The sequence below is a fragment of the Hippichthys cyanospilos genome, chromosome 3, assembly GCF_059441005.1.
Source record: "Hippichthys cyanospilos isolate Australia breed blue-spotted pipefish chromosome 3, RoL_Hcya_1.0, whole genome shotgun sequence".
NCBI lineage: Eukaryota > Metazoa > Chordata > Actinopteri > Syngnathiformes > Syngnathidae > Hippichthys > Hippichthys cyanospilos.
In genome coordinates, this window is record NC_142371.1 from 8753757 (window position 1) to 8773906 (window position 20150).

At 38.1% G+C, this 20150-nt stretch overlaps 2 protein-coding genes and 1 long non-coding RNA gene across 3 annotated transcripts in view; 1 reads left to right on the plus strand and 2 right to left on the minus strand.

Moving 5' to 3' along the window:
* The window catches only part of cep192 (centrosomal protein 192), a 39748-nt gene extending 30645 nt beyond the window's left edge, over positions 1-9103 (minus strand). The window contains exons 1-7 of the mRNA XM_088411503.1: positions 8934-9103; positions 8251-8493; positions 7827-7934; positions 5694-5851; positions 3314-3375; positions 2863-3004; positions 2332-2447 (exon numbers count right to left, since the gene is read on the minus strand). Coding sequence (XP_088267629.1) covers positions 2332-2447; positions 2863-3004; positions 3314-3375; positions 5694-5851; positions 7827-7934; positions 8251-8423 — 759 coding nt within the window. The 5' untranslated portion in view covers positions 8424-8493; positions 8934-9103. The remainder of the gene's footprint in view (positions 1-2331; positions 2448-2862; positions 3005-3313; positions 3376-5693; positions 5852-7826; positions 7935-8250; positions 8494-8933) is intronic.
* Positions 9104-9214: 111 nt separating this feature from the next.
* LOC148425681 (uncharacterized) lies at positions 9215-10248 on the plus strand. The gene is made up of 3 exons (XR_015865236.1): positions 9215-9305; positions 9403-9486; positions 10174-10248. It is a non-coding gene; the product is annotated as an uncharacterized LOC148425681 (long non-coding RNA).
* Positions 10249-10903: 655 nt separating this feature from the next.
* seh1l (SEH1-like (S. cerevisiae)) lies at positions 10904-19586 on the minus strand. The gene is made up of 9 exons (XM_088411852.1): positions 19185-19586; positions 18710-18760; positions 18393-18539; positions 18070-18281; positions 16465-16563; positions 16222-16362; positions 15953-16107; positions 14308-14461; positions 10904-12758 (listed from the first exon to the last, which is right to left on the minus strand). The coding sequence occupies exons 1-9, from the start codon at positions 19293-19295 to the stop codon at positions 12581-12583; spliced, it is 1248 nt and encodes a 415-aa protein (XP_088267978.1). The 5' UTR covers positions 19296-19586; the 3' UTR covers positions 10904-12580.
* Between the last annotated feature and the right edge of the window lie 564 nt (positions 19587-20150).

The window sequence follows — 20150 nt, forward strand, 5'->3', positions numbered from 1 at the left end:
TTGAATTGTCTTCATGTGAGTACAACTCTAAATCGTCTGTTTGAAATTGAATTGAAAACGTAAACACTGAAATCTTGTAAGTTTATACTACGCTTCGCCAAAGAGCAGAGCATAACAACGGCAGTCAGGAAACTGATTTGCGGCCATAAATCCGGGCCATCGGCTCGCTCTTAGTGTATTTTAACCGATTCAGGGCTCCATCGACTGATGCACTCGGATCTCATACGTTACAGATCGATAACCAATTCGAATCGGTTTATCTTTACACCACTAATATATATATATATATATATATATATATATATATATATATATATACACACACACACATACATATACAGTGGTACCTCGGTACTCGACCATAATCCGTTCTGAGGTGGTGGTCGAGCACCGATTTGTTCGAACACCGAAAACAATTTTCCCATAAGAAATAATGGAAAGTATGTGTGCACAAGTAAATGTGCACAAGCAGCACATGATAAAGATAAAGATAAATAAAGCATTATAAACCATTTTGTATAATTTACTTACGTTTTGGAGAGTGGTTGATGGCATACAGGAATGGATGTGGAGAGGACGGGAGGGAGTTACTCCTTCCATGATGACGCTAGCTAACTGTGACGCGAGGTCGGACACTCGTACACCACGTTCATATTTTCCTATAATTTCCTTCTTCGGTTCAATAGTGGTCCTCATTGTTTTCCTCTTTGCCTTCCCCTTATCACTGTCTTTCTTTGGACCCATTATTAAGGGCTAGAGCAACACGAAAAAGTTTAAATCCGGGAAGAAATACTCGAACAAACGTCTTACTCCGCTGGTTGAACTGGCGCTTACCCGCTGGCCGAGAAGGGCCGAGGAGCGCGTTCGGGTCGGCTCGGCTAGTCGAGAACCGAAAATCTGTTCGAGGTCCGATGCATTATCTACTTGAATTTTTTGGTCGAGCACCGATTTGGTCGAGTATAGAGGCGGTCGAGTACCGAGGTACCACTGTATACACAGTGGGCCCCCGTGTTACGAACTTAATCCGTTCAGCGGCTACGCTCGGAACTTGGATTGCTCGTATGACGGGCAATCCAAACCTATGTTAATTAGTGAATGTGTGCAACGCGTGCAAAAACATCACGACTTTATACACATATTAAAAATTTGTAACATAATCTACTGTACAGTTATATTAAATAACATTTATATACAAAGGAAAAATGACATTTACCTTTGGGCCAAGTGACTAGAGCTGGGTGGAGGCGGAGGGGAGCAGAGACAAACCCGCAGAATTTAGTATTTATTTTCTTAAACGAGAACATATCACAGGCGATTTCCTTCTCTTTAATCCATAATGGAAGAAGCCTCTCCATTTTGTTGTTGACCGAGGTCCGTCCCCTGGCAAGGAAAGTCTTGCCCTTAGAAGATTGCCGAGCGGTTACGGCCATACTCACGAGCAAGGTTAACTATGCGTGTGCCTCCTTCGTATTTTTTTATTATCTCGTGCTTCGTTTCTATTGTCATCATCCTCTTACTTCTTCCTTTACCGCCACTAGCAATTTTAGAAGCCATGTCTAACAGATAAATTTTGCAAAGTCTTCACAACGTTCCTTCCTTCCGTTTTTCACTCCTTTTCTCTCCTTCCTTCCATCCCGACCAGCTGTGCCATCAAGCTAGATAAAGGCGTTCAGCCAATAGCATATCCGCATCTCCGTGAGTGAGACCGGGACTGTGACCTTAATTGACCAATAGCATATCGGCATCTCCGTGACTGACACCGTGACTGAGACAGTGACTATGACATTGTAAGAGCAATAGCGTTACAGTGACATGCATGAACAGTTGATTTCGCTGATGTAGCAAAGCGAAAAAAATAGTAAGGACACTTTGACCGGCATTTTGGATTGTTCGTAAGACAAAAGGTTTGTGCGTAAGAGGGGGACAAAAAACGCCGCGGTCCACGCTCGTAAACCGAGGGCCTACTGTATATATGTGTGTGTATGTATATATATATATATATATATATATATATATATATATATATATATATATATATATGTATTTTTTTTAATAATACATAGAATTGGAGTCACATTAATCCACACGTGAGATTCGTGCACAGACGTGAAGTTGTGTCTCGTGAAGAGTCATAGTCATGCAAAATGAGTGTTGTATGCAAAATACTTTGCACTCAAGTTTTCAATCCATAGTCATGGAAGAAAATACAAACACACACATTTTAGACTCTTACTCATATAAATGCTTAAACACCCATATGGATTGTTAAACATGCATTGGTCTTTTTGACAGAGATATGATTTCAAACTGTAACCAATATTTCAATCTTACTGTGTTCGGGAGCTCTTGGCCCTCCACAGTGCCCCTTTGCATGGCAGAAGGCACCAGTTTTTTGAAGTACAGCTCCAACTCATCGTCATGCAAGTTGTTCAAGTCAATGTCTTCAACTGGGGATTAAACAAATGAATCAATTCAAAACGTTATTTAAATTTATCCAGAAAGGTTTTTTTTTTTTTTTTGTAATGCGTTACAAGCAAAGAAGATGGAGTGCATTTCATGCCATAACAATATCTAATTTATAACATACTGTAGATAAACATACACATTAAAGTACAATGGACCTAAACTATTTGCTGAGAATTGGGGCCAACGAAAAGAACAAAAAAATAAAATAAAAATCAGAATGATGGACAGTCATTACAAATGCATTAAAATCCAAACAAAACTCTTAGTACTAGTATTCTTAGAGCAACTGTAAAAGACAATCTCTAATAATACATTAAGGACAGTTGCAGTCCCCACAGTTCATTTAAAATCAAGTTTGACAACCAGTAAGAGCAAACACATATGTATTATTCATACCAGTACTATCACTGTCTATGCCATCTACAGATATGAGCTTTTCATTTTCCAAAAAACTGCAGTCGCTGCCATTCAAATGGTCACTGTCCACTGGGTCGTGTGGCATATTCTTTTTCTCACTAGTAGCTTGCAAGGAAGGAACCTGTAGGAAAAAAAAAAAAAAGAGAGGAAATTTGTGTAAAACTATTCAGCCTAGCTGTTACAGGCCAGAAGCATCCACTGAACTTGCAGTGAAGCCTAGTTATATCTTTCAATATTTGCTAGCTTAAAAAAAATAATATATATATATATATATATATATATATATATAGCTTAAAAATAATTTTTAATTAATTACAAGGTAGCGCCAAAGTTTTGGATTTGTATTCAAATAGACAATAAATTCCTGCATCTTGCAAAACAGTACATATCTAAGCGTCACTCCAAATTTTAGAGAAATGGGAAAAAATACCTTTGAATCTGTCTGATCTTGGTGTCCAAGTTGAGCTAATGTTAGAAGGCCTGTTGAAAGATCTGACAAAAAAAACTCACGTCAAATGGGGTAAGTCTAGTACAAAGGACAGATCTACTTAAAGAAAGAAAGAAAGAAAGAAAGAGAGAAAAAAAAAACGTATCAGCTTCCATTTGTATTTTACCCAAAATATTACAGGGGTACTACGACTTACCAAATCAATTCATTCCAGAAGTAATCTCGTTAAGTAAATCTTTCACAAGTAGAACCGCTTTTTACATGTAAATACAGTAATCCTTTCCAAGACCCCAAAATGCTCCTAAATACTTTAAATAATAAATTTGGAAAATGCATCAAAAACGGTAACAAATAAATATTAGAATTACATTAGTGCATAATACTCAAAACATTATGTAAAGAATCATCAAAAACAAAACATTACTAAACCCTTTAAATTAGTCTTATTAATTGTAGCCTTGAGATGGTTCTGGTGTGCTAGTGATTAGTGCAGAGAGAGACACTTTTTTAGGACGTTTAATTTGTACGTTATTATTTTACATTCCCATTGATCCGGGAATCATTTACAACTCCACAGGAGCAATAATATTATTTATTGGGATTATTTTGAGCAAGTTTACTTAAATTTAGTTTGGGGTCATGCTAAGTGCTTCCTGTGTGATTTCATTGCTAACAACGCTAACGTCAGACGCAAGAGCGCAAGGAGGTATGTTACATACGTGTTTTTATGTGAATATGTAGAATGTTAGCCTTAGCTCATTTCAATTTTGTGTAACTTGTTGGTGGGAAGTATGGATGAAACGAGTAAGGATGAAAAGTGGAAGACCACAGTTAACACAAGTATTGTCTCATTTGTGGGCAAGCCGGCATATTAGTAAATTATAAAAATGCATCACAAACTGTAACAAATACAGTAAGTCACATGTGATAACGTATTACATTACAATCATGTTGGCGCAAGTGCTGGTGTCTCGTTTTTTATATTATATGCCAACAATGTCACCTTTCGTATCTTGAATTTTCTCTTGTTACTAGAGACTACTATTTTTCCGCTGAGGTGTTTGTGAATTTTTCATAACCAGTGGCTCTCATCAGTAGCGGTAGCACTGTATTAAGGAAAAATTATAGAATTATTTGAAAGAACAACAGATCAACATTTTTCTATTTATAGACTTGAGATTTTAAACGATTCGACAATACGTTAGCAAGATGCCGCCGGTGGTTTCGTGCTATACATGTGACAGTAATTCTATACAATCTACAATTATTATTATTATAAATTTGGCAGTGTAAAGAAGTTAGTGAACTTGGAAAATGTAACAATTATGAAGCATGCACACTATGGCATCTCAGAGGCTAAGATCACACTGCAGGGTTTAATGGTCAAATCCAAATTTTCTGTGAAATCCGATTTTTTTTCGTGAGGTCGTTCACATTTCCAAATGATTGTGAACACTACGTGACCTGTGTGTAAATGCCAAATACTGTCCCGCATGCGTACTGAGGACATTGTGACATCACAGACAGCAGACGTGCTTCACGTTTTACGGCAGTACCTGGCAATGTTGAGAAAGCCTTAATAGCGGAGCCAGAATATCTTCAATTTGTTACATTTGAGGAGTAAATTAAAAATGGAAGGGTGAGGTTTTTAGTCATGCCACTTTGTGCAGTGCCAACAACGTATCTCTCGCTTGTTGCGAGGTAACGACTCACTCGCTCCCAGCAGATGTGTCCATCACACTGTCATCAAAAAAAAATCAAATACAAAAAAAATTGAAATTTTGTCACTTCAGGCTGCAGTGTGAACCTAGCCAGAGGGACCACTCTTCGCAAGCCTACTAAAGCTACACTATGTTTGAATTCCTTTCTTTCAGGTCTCCATAGCAGAAAGATGTCTGTTAGGCTCGGAGTGACAAATTGTAATATAACTAGCAATTACTAGACTTAATATTATATACATTAAAAAAAACACTATGTTATTGTGATAGAATATATTTTTGCACATTATTGAAATATATCATGGGTTTTTAAAATGAATGGACCTTTAGTTCACCTTTCAATTGCGCTAAATTATACACACTGTGCTTTTAATTATAATAAAAACACTTGTATGTAATTTGATGAGTAATAATGTCAAAGGAAAATTCATAAATTGATATATGTTCATGTAATAGAATATATTTTTGCATATGATTGAAATATCATGGGTTTTTAAAATGAATGGATCTTTAGTTCACCACTCAATTGTGCTAAATTTTACTCACTGTGCTTTTAATTATTATAAAAACATGTATGTAATTTCATGAATAATAATGCCAAAGGGAAATTCGTAAATTTGGGCATATTGGGTAATGTTTCTGACCTGTCGGAAGATCTGTGGGTCTGCCCTGGACTGAGCCCATCTGAGTGGGAAGAAGATCCATGTGGGTACCCTGATTTCCAGATACACTTTGGTCCATGTTAATTTTGACCAACATCTTAGACAAACTATGTGCTGCAATGAAGTCGTCTGCATTGTCCCTGAAATGAACAGTAATAATTCAAATAATTCCATGGATAAAACATAAAAAATGTCCAAAATACAAACACAGACTTCAGCAACTAAAGCATTATTTTTTTGACGCAATACATGAAGTAGCAAAGTGAAAATGAGAATGCTGACTGTAAAGGATGATGCAAGTAAGAATAACATTTATGGGGATAGTACAATCACAGTATTTAGCCATTTTCGGCAGTAAACATTTATTATTTTGTCTATAATTAATTGGATGGCAAAATTATTTTTCATTTAGAATTTATGCCTTTAAACTACAATTTACCACTTGCTAGCAATCAAAAATGACATCACATGAACTCAACACTTAAGTAAGGAGTGGACCATTCAAGACTCATACATTTCACATGACTAAACTCAAAGAACAGGTGAGCTATGATTGGTCATTGCTTGAGCCTTGAGCACATGAAATTTTCAGTTGACAGTAAGTGAAAAAAATATATTTTTAAAACGTATTAATTGGAAACCAAAAAAAATCATCAATTCAATAATAGGCTAAATATATATATATATACAGTGGTACCTCGGTCCTCGAACGCCTCTATACTCGGCCAAATCGGTGCTCGACCAAAAAAATCAAGTAGGTAATGCATCGGACCTCGATCAGATTTTCGGTGCTCGACTAGCCGAGCCTAGCCGTGCTCGACTAGCCGAGCCTAGCCGAGCCGACCCGAACGCGCTCCTCGGCTCTTTTCGGCCAGTTCAAGCGCCAGTTCAACTCAGACCGCCAACGGAGTAAGACTTACGCAGTTTGTTTGAGTACGTATTTCTTCCCAATTTTCAACTTTTTTGTGTTGCGCTAGCCCTTAATGATGGGTCCTAAGAGAGATAGTGATAAGGGGAAGGCAAAGAGAAAAACAGTGAGGACCACTATCGAACGGAAGAGACAAACAAAAAAGGCAGAAGCAACTTACAATGGACAGGTTCCTTCTTAAAGAAAAGAGGAAGGCTACTGCCCAGCCAGATTTACCTCCACAGAAGAGAGAGAGAAGGGAGAAAACCCCTGAAGGCGCGTTACCTAGCGTCATCATGAAAGGGGATTCCCCTTCCAAGGATTAACCCTCCCTCCCGTCCTCGCCGCATCCATTCCCGTATGCCATCAGCCACTCTCCAAAACGTAAGTAAATTATACGAAATGCTTAATAATGCTTTATATATCTTTATCATGTACCGCTTGTGCACATTTACGTCCTCATTGTTGTTTAGATACATGTTCTTATAATATTTTAGGTATTTTTCTTAATGGTAAAAACGGATTAAAATAGTTTCCATTATTTCTTATGGGAAAATTGGTTTCGGTGTTCGACCAAATCGGTGCTCGACCACCACCTCGGAACGGATTATGGTCGAGTACCGAGGTACCACTGTATATATATATATATATATATATATATATTGCTTAAAATTGCTTTATGAGTGAGCTATCATTTTAACAAAATGTGAAAAAAGTGCAGATTGAGTAGCGACTGCAACAATATAAAAAGCTGTATGCTGTTGGATGACAGAAAAAGCTATTTACTTGACAAGAAAAATGGCCCAAATTCCCTACCAAATTAACCAAATGAATTAATATGAACAATACATTACAGTCTTTTAGACTAAAAACCATATTAATGGTCAACTATGGCATCACTCAATAGCAAAGGACACCCCATGATCATGGATGCCTACTTATTAAAAGTTAAAATCTGAATTATGTGCTGTTATAAATATTCCATCATTTCAAATCTTCATCCCTCAGTGAGAAAAATGCATTTTACACTTTACTATTTTTGTAGATCACTACTGTTGTACCATTCAGCTGTTTTTGTTTGTTTGTTTGTTTGTTTGTTTGTTTGTTTTTTGGGGGGTGCATTGCTCAAAGGGTGCTTAAAAATACTCCGGAAGAAAACAAGCATCTCAGCAGCGGTTTGTGTGAACTTGGGTCAGTATTTTACTCACAAATCATCTTTGAAGCTGAGGGCAAACCTGGGCTGCTTGTCCTCAGGTGAAGGTGAGTTTGCCTGCTGCAGCTCACTTTCCTCAAGGTATGAGGCAGCAACACAATCTCTGACAAAGGTGAGAATACAGAGGTAAAAATACAACATTATTTACATTAAATTTGGTGACTAAATCTATTAAAATATAGACTTAAACTGAAGTGAGCATATTCTGTGAATACACCACAATAGATGCAATAGAAATACTTTTAAAATAAAAGTAATACACGTTCTTGCTCAATTAATTGCTTATACATGCTTCTTTGAGAATACTCCCAGCAACTTTCAAGCATGAGTTAGTTTGGAATAATTCACAAGCCTATGGAATGATTCTGAAGATGTAAAGTTACAGGCCACATCTGTTCTTAGGAAAGGCATGCTCCCACCTGTTCTCAGACTGAGGTCTAATTTTAGCCACTGTCGAAGCAGCCACAGGCAGTCCAGGGCCTGAACCCAGTGTTACATTTCCCAGAGTAGCATGGCCATTGGTGCTGTCCAGAGACTTGCCAAGGAAACTGGGAAAGGTTTCATCTTCTAATTTGTACAAACTCTCGGCCATTTACATGAACAATCAGGGACGTGGCCCAGTTTTGCTTGAAGGCAAGTCAAATCGAGACCATCTGGAATACCTAGAAAATATGAGTAGTGAAGTTTAACAATTAATAGGGAATAATCATCAATCATCTGTGCAAAGTAGCTGGTGTGGGTTTTTCGTAAAGAAGTAGTGAGTTGACATAACCTTACGAAATACAAAATAAAATCTATCAAATGAGCCAATCGTGTGTTCGCATTGCTCACTGGTGTGAACTTGTGCGCAAACTTTGCTACCGACTTGCAATGTAGGCTGCGAGCTAACCTGTATTGCTAGCTTGTGGCTAAAAACAAATCGGATGGGTATGCTGACGCCACGAACAACTTTTCAACGGGTTAAAGTGGCGTTTAGTTTCACCAGACATGAGCGGGGTTCTTACGATTATTATATGAAACCGAACAGCCACATCCAACGCCCTAGAAGTTGAAACCATAATGATCCAGTGTTAACAATTGAACATTAGTTGATGTCACTCACTTAATTCAGCTTCGGTCAACTGCGTACAGGAGACGTCCAATATGAACCTCCCGTTTGAGACTCGAACTGGAACGGCGTGAGCGGCAACTGAATACACTTTGCTCAGGCTTTGCAATTTGCTCACTCCAACAAGTTACGGTCACATGAACAACACAACATTCAGAGCTGATCGCGGCGACTCAACTTCACAGGAAGCCCGCCATAAACGTCATTTTTAAGAGGGTGGGACTTAAGTTACTATAGAATGATTTGATTGGATAATCACGCCGAGATTCGGAACAGGACATAGAAATGTGCGGTTTAGATCGTAATTGACGACTATTTATTCTCAAATTATCCATCAGATTGACCCTTGAGGAAACACGGCATAAAGTAACTAACATTATATCGTTCGGTTAAGCAAAAACTTGTGCTACACATTCTTCTGTCAAGTAGATAATTTATTGCATCATTTGCTCTATTAAAACAGCTGCAAGCGACTTTCGAGACAGCTGCCTGAAAACTGAGCAGCAACACAATTCCTGCCCGTGTCATCAGAGCAATGTCTATCAAGGTACAAACAACATTATTGGAAAATTATTGCCTCTGTCTGATAACATGCAATTTACCCCCGGCATCCATGCGTCTTAACCTTTCTAATAAGGAAACAAGTCTACTTTTTTCTTTTGAAAATGGTAATTCAGTCACAGTCCTGTGTTTCACTTTTCTAAATACAGTTAATACTGTAAAATTGAAAACTGATTTTTTTTTGTTTTTTTTTTTTATTTAATGGCCAACACAATGTCATTTGGGTTAATAATTAGGGTTGTACTGATACAACCCTAATTATTAACCCAAATTACATTGTGTTTATATCAGCGACCCCAGCAGTCTTACGATCACAAACTAGAAATTGCAAATTAGAAGAATGTAGAATTGATTAGCTTCTGTTGGACTATTTTGCAGGGATTGGAAGGCTCTACAGCAGGGGTCACCAACCTTTTTGTAACTGAGAGTTCGTTCTTTGGTACAGAGTAATACGAAGGGCTACCACTTTATTTGAAGACACGATCATTTTTCACAATAATTAAGGAACAGCTGTAGTAAATATGTAAATCAAGTGTAATATGTAATGTAAATTGTAATGTAATGTAATTGTAAAAATCATAACAAATCACTCATGTGCTATCTTTTGTAAGCTACCGCTCTACTGCTTGTAGGAACTATGCTCCACATAACCTTCTTTTTTTTTTCCCCCCAGGGGAACTAATTCATGTGGTAAAGACTGATACTGGCTGACACAAGTCTTTGGAACATCCCTTATTCGGAGGTTTACTTTGAAACTTTGTGTGCACGTGTGTGTGTCTGTCTGTGTGTACATTTCCAACAACTCTTTTGGTGGCCATGAGGAAGACAACAACTGAGGAAGGAAGAATATGTGGGAAATATTCTGATCTGATCAAACCAAGGTGGAATTTTTAGCTGAAATTTCTAAAAGGAATTTTGGTGCGAACAAAAACAACATTATGTGTGCCTCATTAGAAGAAAACCACACACACCACAAAGCATCTCGTTAACTGCCTCACGTTTTGGATCAGATTTGTTGACAGGATGGAATGCTTTTACGATAACAGCAGTGAACAGTTGGGATCTCCTTGAGTTTGCTGTAATGTTCATGCCAGAGTGACAAACACAACCACGTTGGCTGACTTGCGACACATGTTTCATGAAAAATGGGACACATACCACAAGTGTGACCAGCAAAAGATGCAAGGCTGACAGTGCCTGGTTTGCACACTGAACTTAGCATTGAACGAATAAATCAGGGGTCAAAAATGTTTTTGAAATTTTTTGAAAATGAGAGCAGCGCAAATTTATGAAATAACCCCATTACCTTTCATAATGTTGGTCAAATTTATAATGAATGGTACTTAGTCAAGACACTGATGATGTTAATGACTTCTCACAGTGACTATGAAAAGAGAGGAAAATCAATATGCAACACTTTATTATTGTAAATCTCTACTTATGCTTATATTGTCAAATGATCACCTCTACAACATCCCTAGGAAACCTGCAAAGCAATAAGTGTAAATCAGGTTTTACGCATCAGAAAAACGACATGGGCTAAAAAAAATTTTCACATTTCTTTTTCAACATCGTCCCCATCAAGGGCTGAACACTTTCTGAAGCGCTTTTACTTCAGTGTACAGCGCACATCTTTGTTTGGGACATGCATCAATGTTACTTAAGCATCATGCTTGCAACTTTTCATACACCCCTTGTAGAAGATTGGCATTCGCACTGAGGCAGACAAAGATGGAACTTTACATACATAGTTTTAGGCTAAAGAAATTGCGCAATGACTCATTGGAAAAATAAGAAATGTGTGCACTTTGCAGGGCCAAGTTCAAAAATCATATTAGTCGTGCTTCTTTAGTAAAATCTCAAGAGGAAAAAAAACTGCTCAACTTAGCTCCAAAAACACTGCTGGAGTGTGGTGCTGATGAGCAGAGCTACACCTGTAAGTGAGAAGTTTTGAGAATTATTTCATGTAGTTCTCTGAGAGGACTACAAGAAAATTGGCCTGCAATAACTAAAGAGAAAGCTATTACAACAGTCGTTGAAACAAAACAGCTAACTGTGCGATGCATGTCACGCTTACGGCTTCTGTGAAGTTCATATAAATACCCCATATATATATAGATAGATAGATATATAGATATATATAGATATATAGATATATATATATATATATATATATATATATATATATTTTTTTTTTTTTTTTTAATACATAAATTTTTTTAAATAATACATGGATTTGGAGTCACATTAATCCACACGTGAGATTCGTGCACAGACGTGAAGTTGTGTCTTGAGAAGAGTCATTGTCATGCAAAATGAGTGTTGGACGCAAAATACTTTGCACTCACAAGTTTCCAATCCATAATCATGGAAGAAAATACAAACACACACATTTTAGACTCTTGCTCATATAAATGCTTAAACACCCATATAAACTGCTTTAGATAAACAGTTCCTCAAAATGTTGATCAATTACATCTTGTAGCAAAATGTGCAAAAACAAAATGTTGGTTGTCAAAACCTTTGGCTATACTCCATTTTTATTGACTTGTAATTATATTCTTCTTTTACATTAAAATGATAGTAAGATTTAGACCGTTTTTATTTACGAACAGCTGGGGGTGCTGAAGGTGCTGGATTTACCATTGTCCATAGCTATAACAAACATGGCCGCCTCCAGAGAAGTGCCACCCCTCATGTAATATAATTTAATAACTAGACCTATGAGTATTTTTAAATCATACTTTTGGTCATGAAAAACACATTAATTTGCAAGCTTTTGAAATTTACAATAATTCAATTTATCCCTTTTTACTGAAAAAATGGTCTAAATCTTACACACTGTCCCTTTAAGAACAGTTGAATGGGAAAAGGTTTAGATGCAGCATTGTTGCAAGCTATAGCATGGCAATTTGACACAAGATGACAATGTGGTTGGGCATTGACTTTCATATGTTCACACAAGATATTTAAAAGAAACATAAATACATATCTCAATTAGAAGCAGACCATACGTGTGGCCAATTTGCCCTACCACAATTGTTCCTTATTTGTAGGTCAAACGAAATTGATGTGCACCATTATTGCCCATCAGATTCTGATAAGGACACAAGTGATTTTGAGGAAAGTCTGCATGAAATGGACTGTTGCTGAGGCTGACTGTGCTCAAGATCACAATGCTCTATAAGTGAGGGAGGAGGCAGTAGGTGACCATGCCCGGTTCCAATTCTGGGAGGATCCAGAGGCGGAAAGAAATACCTGAAGTCACAGCAAATGAGAGAAGACAAAGACAAAAATGGAAAATGGACAAATTGAAAAAAATAGAAAATGACATTAAAAGTAAAATAAATAAGATAACATATGACAAAAAAAGGGATCAAAAAGATGAATGGAATAAGGCACTCAGACAAAAAACATTTATGCAGAACATATAACACAAACAGCAATGCAGAAGTGGCAATAGGTACGATGCTGTACTTTTATCTTCCAAGGTGTTAGCAGCTCTGCAAGAACAGAAAAGTCCTTTCGAAAAGGACATGCCACACACAGTACAATTTATTGCAAGCAGTTAGAAAATGAGGGAAATTATGTTCATATTATGAAAACAGTTGTAAAATTACAGAAAGCACTACATGCTGGATATTTCCATCCCAACATTCCATCCATCTTAACCGATTATCCCCACGGGCTTCCTGGAGCATGCCCCAGCTGTCTTCAGACAGTAGGCAGGGTATACAGAAATGGTTGCCAGCCAATTGCAGGGCACACAATGACAAACAACTTTTGGGATCTACAATTGCACTTATGAGAAAACTTTGAGTATCCAGTATACCTACCAAGCATGTTTTTGGAATGTGGGAGGAAACCGGAGTGCCCGGAGAAAGCCCACGCTGGCAGGGAGATAACATGCAAACTCCACACGGGAAGGACAGAGCCGAAAGCAAACTCACTCGAACCACGACTGTGAAACAAACGTGCTAACCGCTCTGTCATCGCGTCAGATATATATTTTAAAAGCATTTTGTGAAAACACAGACAAAGGCACTGGTTATTGATGTAAGAGGTTGCAAGATTTAACTTTATTAGATTTGAAAGCAATGAAGCATGAAGTGAATTAAAACAGATCAGTATGTTTTGTTATCCAAAACTGTATCATTAGATGATACATATAATCCAGATATCCAAACATGTAAAAAAAAAAAAAAAAAAAAAAAAGTTTTGTTTTCATTCAAAGATTGTTGTTTTTTTGCTGCTAGGACAGGTGTCAGAGGCATGTTGCAAGATTTTTGCTTAAAGATACAATTCAAATAGATATGACTATCAAGAATATAATAGTTTTAGCATGATAAATTTTGAATTTGCACCGCAAAAGGGTGCGATAATAGCCAATCAAAGGCATCAGAAAAATGTTGGATGTTCGCCTATGACACAAGCATACTGTTTTTTTGTTTGTATTTGAAATAATAGGCACAATTTATATGAACAGGTTTATTTCACTTTACATTTAATGGTGGTTAGCTCTGGTACACTGCAAAATAGAAGCATGGGATTATTAACAAGCATCAGTACAAAACAACAGAAGTATTAATTCAAAAACAAACAAAACGATGTAACACCTGGTTGCACAGGTAACAACCAGTATGCTGCAAAGCCATAAGCCAAGCTCTTTGCATGAGTGCAGTTTTGGCTCCGGGAGTTTGTCAGTGAGCGGTCAGAGTCCCAAACAGTGTGAGGCATACTGGGTTGTCAGTTCGGACCGGCTCAGGTTGGGATGGGTGAGTGGTGTCAGGCAAGCCACACCACCTACCTTCCGGCAGAAATCCCATTTAGTGCATTCTGGGAGGTCTGAGAAGAGGAGCCCACCACAGTTCTCATGGCTGTGGGCTGACCAGATGAACCAGTTAGTGGGCTGCCGTCTCCCTTCAGGATGCCCGTGCACTTCCAGTTGTCCATGTAGTTGGCTGTGGAAGCACATTGAGGTAACAGTGGTAAATTCTTCCAAGGCCAAAGAAAAGTTCAGTCAAATCTTCTGGTAACGTATTAGTCTTTTAAATAATCTCATTAGCCTATACACTGAAAAAAAGAAAAACCCCTGTACAAACCTGTCCAATGTCTTGTTAAATATTTTTGAGCTGCTCCATTACTATTTTCCCCTTATTTCAATAATGAGAAGTATCTCTTTTTTTTTCAAATAACTGATTTGTCAGATTAAAATATTAACTTCCATTCCTTTAATATATATACATGAAAAAACTTCATATTAGAGCAGAATTAATACAGACAATGAACGAACATGCATTTAATTCAGTTACTCATTTTTTGTCTATTCAGACCATTCAATAAAATGGGCCGTTGTTTAAAGCATACTAGATAAATCAGTAAATGTATAATTAAATACTGTCAGTAGCCTAAAAGTGTCCAATGTCCTATTACATTTAGGGCTGCACACTAATTATTATTTTAATAATAAAATTGTGTCAAACATATTAAAAAAATAATCACAACATACAAAATCTAAATTCCTACCCTTTAAATAAACAAAAAAAAATCCTGGAAATTTCTTGAATTTGACAGTGCAGAAAATGCACAAACATGTTTTATGACTGAGTTATTGCTCATCTGGTTGGTAACATGCAGGTCAAATATTACCTAAAAATAAAAGGTTCTATGTCACCCCACAAGTCTAAACACAGTACTGTATTCTGCTTACTAATGCGTTAGTGAAATATGAATGATGCAAAATCTACTCATTTTTATCAATCTCAGGAGGCAGCTATTTGCCACTCCCTTTTGACTGAGACTACAAGCGCTCGGGTGATGACCAATCAAGGCTCATGCTTGTGAATGTCAAATGAAGAAAATTCAGAAAACAGGTATATTTTTTTGGGCGTCATCGTCATTTAATTTCCCCAATGTATTTCAATGGACATCAATCCGATGCAAATTTTGTCTGTGGACTGGGTCGGTGCTCTGTCAAAGCGAGCAGATTTGTTGAGGTGAGCTGTGTATGTGCTAAGCCGCAGTTTGTTGAGGCCAAGGGCAAGAGATGGGTCGAGGGCTTGCATAAATACTAACTTCATAAAACAAATTTGGGACCTTTTATTTACTTTCAAATAATTTCTATCGAAAGTATGTCATGTAATTGCCAAAGATTAGATAATTCAGATGAATGCCCTGGGCACATCTTTGAATTCCTGTCGTACCAGACATTTTTAGACAATCCTTTAGCCTAACACTTGAAAAACAATATCTAAATAAGAACCTAGGATTGAATGTCTGGACTCTAAAAACATAAAGTCACATCTTTGGGATTGAATGAGTTAAGAAACACAGCTAACTCTATGCATCAGCCTGTTAAGAGGAGCCACCGAGAAGCACCTTCATGCAACGGTACACTGATGCCAATCCCCAGGCATTGGAAAACAAAGGGGCTATTCTCAACAGACGCTGACCTTTCCAAAGACGCACACAGCCATCATCCCCAGAAGAGGCCAGCAATGTGCTGGTGATGTTCCAACTCACACGCCACACTTGGGAGTTGTGGTTGTCAAACTGGGCGACAATTTGCACCTCAAACTTGGTGGGTCCTGTAGAGGTGCTCTCCTTCCTGAATGAGAATGTGGAACATCTAAGTGCTTAATGCAATACTGCAATGCATATCTGAGTTTCACAAATGAATATGTCAAGTTTAAAAGGGAAAGGAAAACACTGAGCTAGTTACCTTAAAGGTACAAGCTTAAAAATTCGGACATCTTTTGTAGCAATGGCGAGGACGTGGAAAGATCGTCCCAGGTTTGGTGCAAATGCAATGTCATGCACTGCATCTGTGATGGTCATCAGTGTCTCAGCTTTGGCATATTTCCTTTTCCACGTTGACAGGAACAAGATGTTACGTGTATTATTCCGTTGGCAGTTATTAAGTGATGATTACACGAGAAACTGGATGAAAACAGAGAAATCTTACCTTGTGTTTTCATTGTACTCATAGATCTGGACTTTGCCACCATATGTCACATTGCTGTCGTCGCTACCCACAGCAAACATTGGTGGGTGTGCCCGTGAGCTGGTTGAGGAGGATATGCACAAGTTTTGACGTGATGTATTAAACAGAGACACATTTGAAAATGACAATTCAACTTTCTTTCAAAAAGACGCCATAACGATTGACTGCTTTAGTGCTTGAGACTGGGACCGAAGGGGGCCGCCTGCATGCTGATAATATGGAGGACAAGGATCTAATTCGAATCAATGATAAAAGGCCAGACTCAATGCATTATGAGGCTAAGCATGTTTTCCCAGTAGAAGAGCGGTTCGAGATGATACTAACACTAGGGCTGAAATGACTCCTTCAGTAATTTGAGAACCTCGCAACTAAAAAAAAATGCTTCAGGATTTTTTTTCTATTTTTTGTACATTAATAAGCAGGTATCTGGGCCAGAAAAAAATTGCTTAGGCATTTTGTTTTGCCCCAAATAGCTGCTTATTAGTGTACATGTCAAAAAATATGTCAAACCAATTGTAGTAATACTCGTTAATGCTCTGCATGAAAGTAAAACACACGCAAAACATAGCGAGAAGGCCAACTTCAAGATAAACCTCAGTTGACCAAATAATAGATGGAAAGGGATACCTTTTATTTTTGAGTTCTTCCCAACAGCAGCATACTACATAACAGCTTGCCTAGCCTTTCTGCTGCAACAACCCAACTGATACAAACAACACAATGTTGATCCAAAATCATGTCCAATGGCCATTTTCAGGGCCCTAACACACAAATTAATGCTGACATTAAAGTTGTAATACGGCAGCAGCTGTCAGTGTTTACCAGTGGCTCGGACTTCGTTATAGCTGCATCTATCATAAATTAATCCCAATCTAGCAGGGCTCAAGTACTCCATATAGACTGGTGTGATATAGATCTAAATGACTCTGCACACTTTGATGCTAACTTTTACAATTGTCGTTTTTACTGCTCACATTTGATCAAACAATGCTGACTCAAAATTCGCTTTTTCAGCCAGCAAATTTATGGGATAATCATTTAAATTTAAGCGAAACATGTATAAAAGTTGGCGAATCCATCTGAATACATACATAAATACTCTATAGTGGTGATATTTAGCCTTAATCCTTACATTGAGACCCATTCTGAAATAACATTATTTACACTGATTGGGAGTAGAGACAGACAACCTGATAAAACCTACACGGAAAATGTCTAACAGTATAAAACAATATATGCCGACCCTGTAGGACATAGGTGTCGAACTCCAGGCCTCGAGGGCCGGCATCCTGCATGTTTTCCGGTTTTCTTTCCCCAACACACCTGATTCAAATGATTAGCTCATTAGCAAGCTCTGCAGGAGCTTCAAAATGATCCCAATCATTTGAATCAGGTGTTTTTGAGGGAAAAGGTTTGAAAACATGTAGGATATCGGCCCTCGAGGACTGGAGTTCGACACCTGTGCTGTAGGGTGACATCAAACAAACTGTCAGACATTAAGCATATCCAAGCAATTACCCCTACCCAATACAGACAAAAAAAAAAAATTGAGAAAATATCACAAACCTAGAGGGGTTCCATGAAATGCAGCTACAGCTGAGCTTGCAAGAAATTTCGTGCTGCAGGGACCACTGGCTCAAATTCATGACATCAGGAGCCTCATAGATCCGTACCACTCCATCTGCTGAACACGTGGTCAGCATTAGGCCCATGTGTTTGGGAGCAAATTTCACATCAGTCACTGATGTTCGACTGTCCACAAGTGTGGTCCTTTTTATCTAGAAGACAAGTAAGGGGAGATAATTTAGCCTTGAAACAAACAAATTATCTTGGACTACTGTCAAACAAAAACATAAAAGTGTCCAACAAAATACTAGCTTTGTACTGACCCAGTGGCTAAGTCCTCTCTGTTTGTCATTTGACTCTCCTACAATCTCCTCCCAGACAGCGGCTGTCCGGTCAAAGGAGCATGAAGCAAGAACTTGTCCAAATTCCGGATGAGCCCAGGTCACTCTCCAAACAGATCCACTATGCGTCTGTGGGGGGAGAGATCTTGTCAAGCGTATCCCCTCTAGAAAAACACTGATCCATGAAGGAGAGACTATAGAAAATTAACGTGATGCATGCACATTCATTGTGACTTTCTGTAGAATGCTGTTAGCAATGTTTCATTTTGTGACATTAACAAACCACAGCTGGTTCGTACCTTCCAGCTGGCAGTGCAGTGCCACTCTCCATTCTCACTTTTGTCCCATACCTAAAAAAAAAAAAAAAAAAAGTAATAACTGATGTTACTATCGCTGAGTACACGTGATCCGCCATTGTCAGTAAAATCAAACACGACCATGGTATAGATATATTTAAGGATTTACATATGATCACAAATTTGGACTTTGCGCCATTTGTCAACGTGAGATGTGAGACAGCGAGTTTACTTGTGTTGAATGTACCCTCTTGTTTAGTTTGCAGCAGCACAACCTAGCTTGTATGCTACATGAGCCGAACTATCTCAGATTAGGCCACTCTACACTAAAACGCCAGAACTCGAAGTACTATAGATCCCCTGGCGAAATCTGTTTGCGAATTCGCAAATGCAACTTAGTTCATTCACAGGTCCGCGCTATTGTACTGTAAATGTGAGTTCACTCAAGTGAGGCTACGACGGCGAACAAGTTACTTACTTTGACACTTTGATCACTGGAACAAGTCGCCATTCTCCGGCCATGAAAATCATATGACACGTCGTGGATTAGATCTTTATGATCTGCAGCAATGCTGCGTGCAACGAACATGTTTGCGAATACGGAGGTCACAACGCACAGCTCAAGCTAACAAGCTAGTCATGACGTAGTAGTTGTTGGCGGGTAAAGCAAAGCATTACCACACCACGTGAATACTACTAATGACGACAGCGGGGCGCGTTTGCCTAATTTCCCATAGCGTATTGTAAGGGGTGACAAAAAGGTCCAATGTAGCACTGATGTTGCAACACGCTGCTTTTATGTGGCTGTAACGTTAAGTTTAGGCATACAATCAAATTAAATTTAAAGGTATGGACAGTAATGTCAATCATCTTTTCTTCTTCGTTTTTTTTTTCTTCTTCTGCTTCTTCTTCTTCTGTTTGCTGGTAAATCATTGCCGCCACCTCCTGACCAGCCTTGGTTATAGCTTTGACTAAACAGCCGCAAAACACGTTATTCAGCCTTCTTTTTAAATCTTGTTGTTCTCATACATCTAAATAACTCTAGAATGACTTTGTCTAGCTTTGCTTTCATTCTGACCATTTATTCTATTCCACCCCAATATCCGAATACCTTGTGGAACTTTTCACCACGGCAGCCAGTTTACCTACACAAGTATAAAGGCGGATTTGACCAGTTGATTGACATTTTAATGTTTAAAACATAATCATGACATCTTAGACCTTGCAATTGTTCGTTACGTTGTTGTTTATGTTGCTTAATCCTCTTTTTGATTTGCTTCTCCCGTTTACATTTTATGCACTTCCCAACACAGACGCAGAATGTAGGCCACATCATATTCCTCCAATTACTGAATTGAAAATAATTTTCTTTATCACAAATTCACCCAGTTTTTATCTGGTGAAGGAGGGGACGGCCAAGGTGTGTCGTGTTTTAATATGTTTT

Excerpts from the sequence above, each read along its gene's own strand:
- seh1l (XM_088411852.1), bottom strand. The coding sequence starts at position 19,295 with ATGTTCGTTGCACGCAGCATTGCTGCAGATCATAAAGATCTAATCCAC. Across the intron at positions 18,282-18,392 it reads AGAGAGGACTTAGCCACTGG|ATAAAAAGGACCACACTTGT; the intron begins GTCAGTACAAAG and ends CTTGTCTTCTAG. Across the intron at positions 14,462-15,952 it reads CTGTGTGCGTCTTTGGAAAG|CCAACTACATGGACAACTGG; the intron begins GTCAGCGTCTGT and ends GTGCTTCCACAG.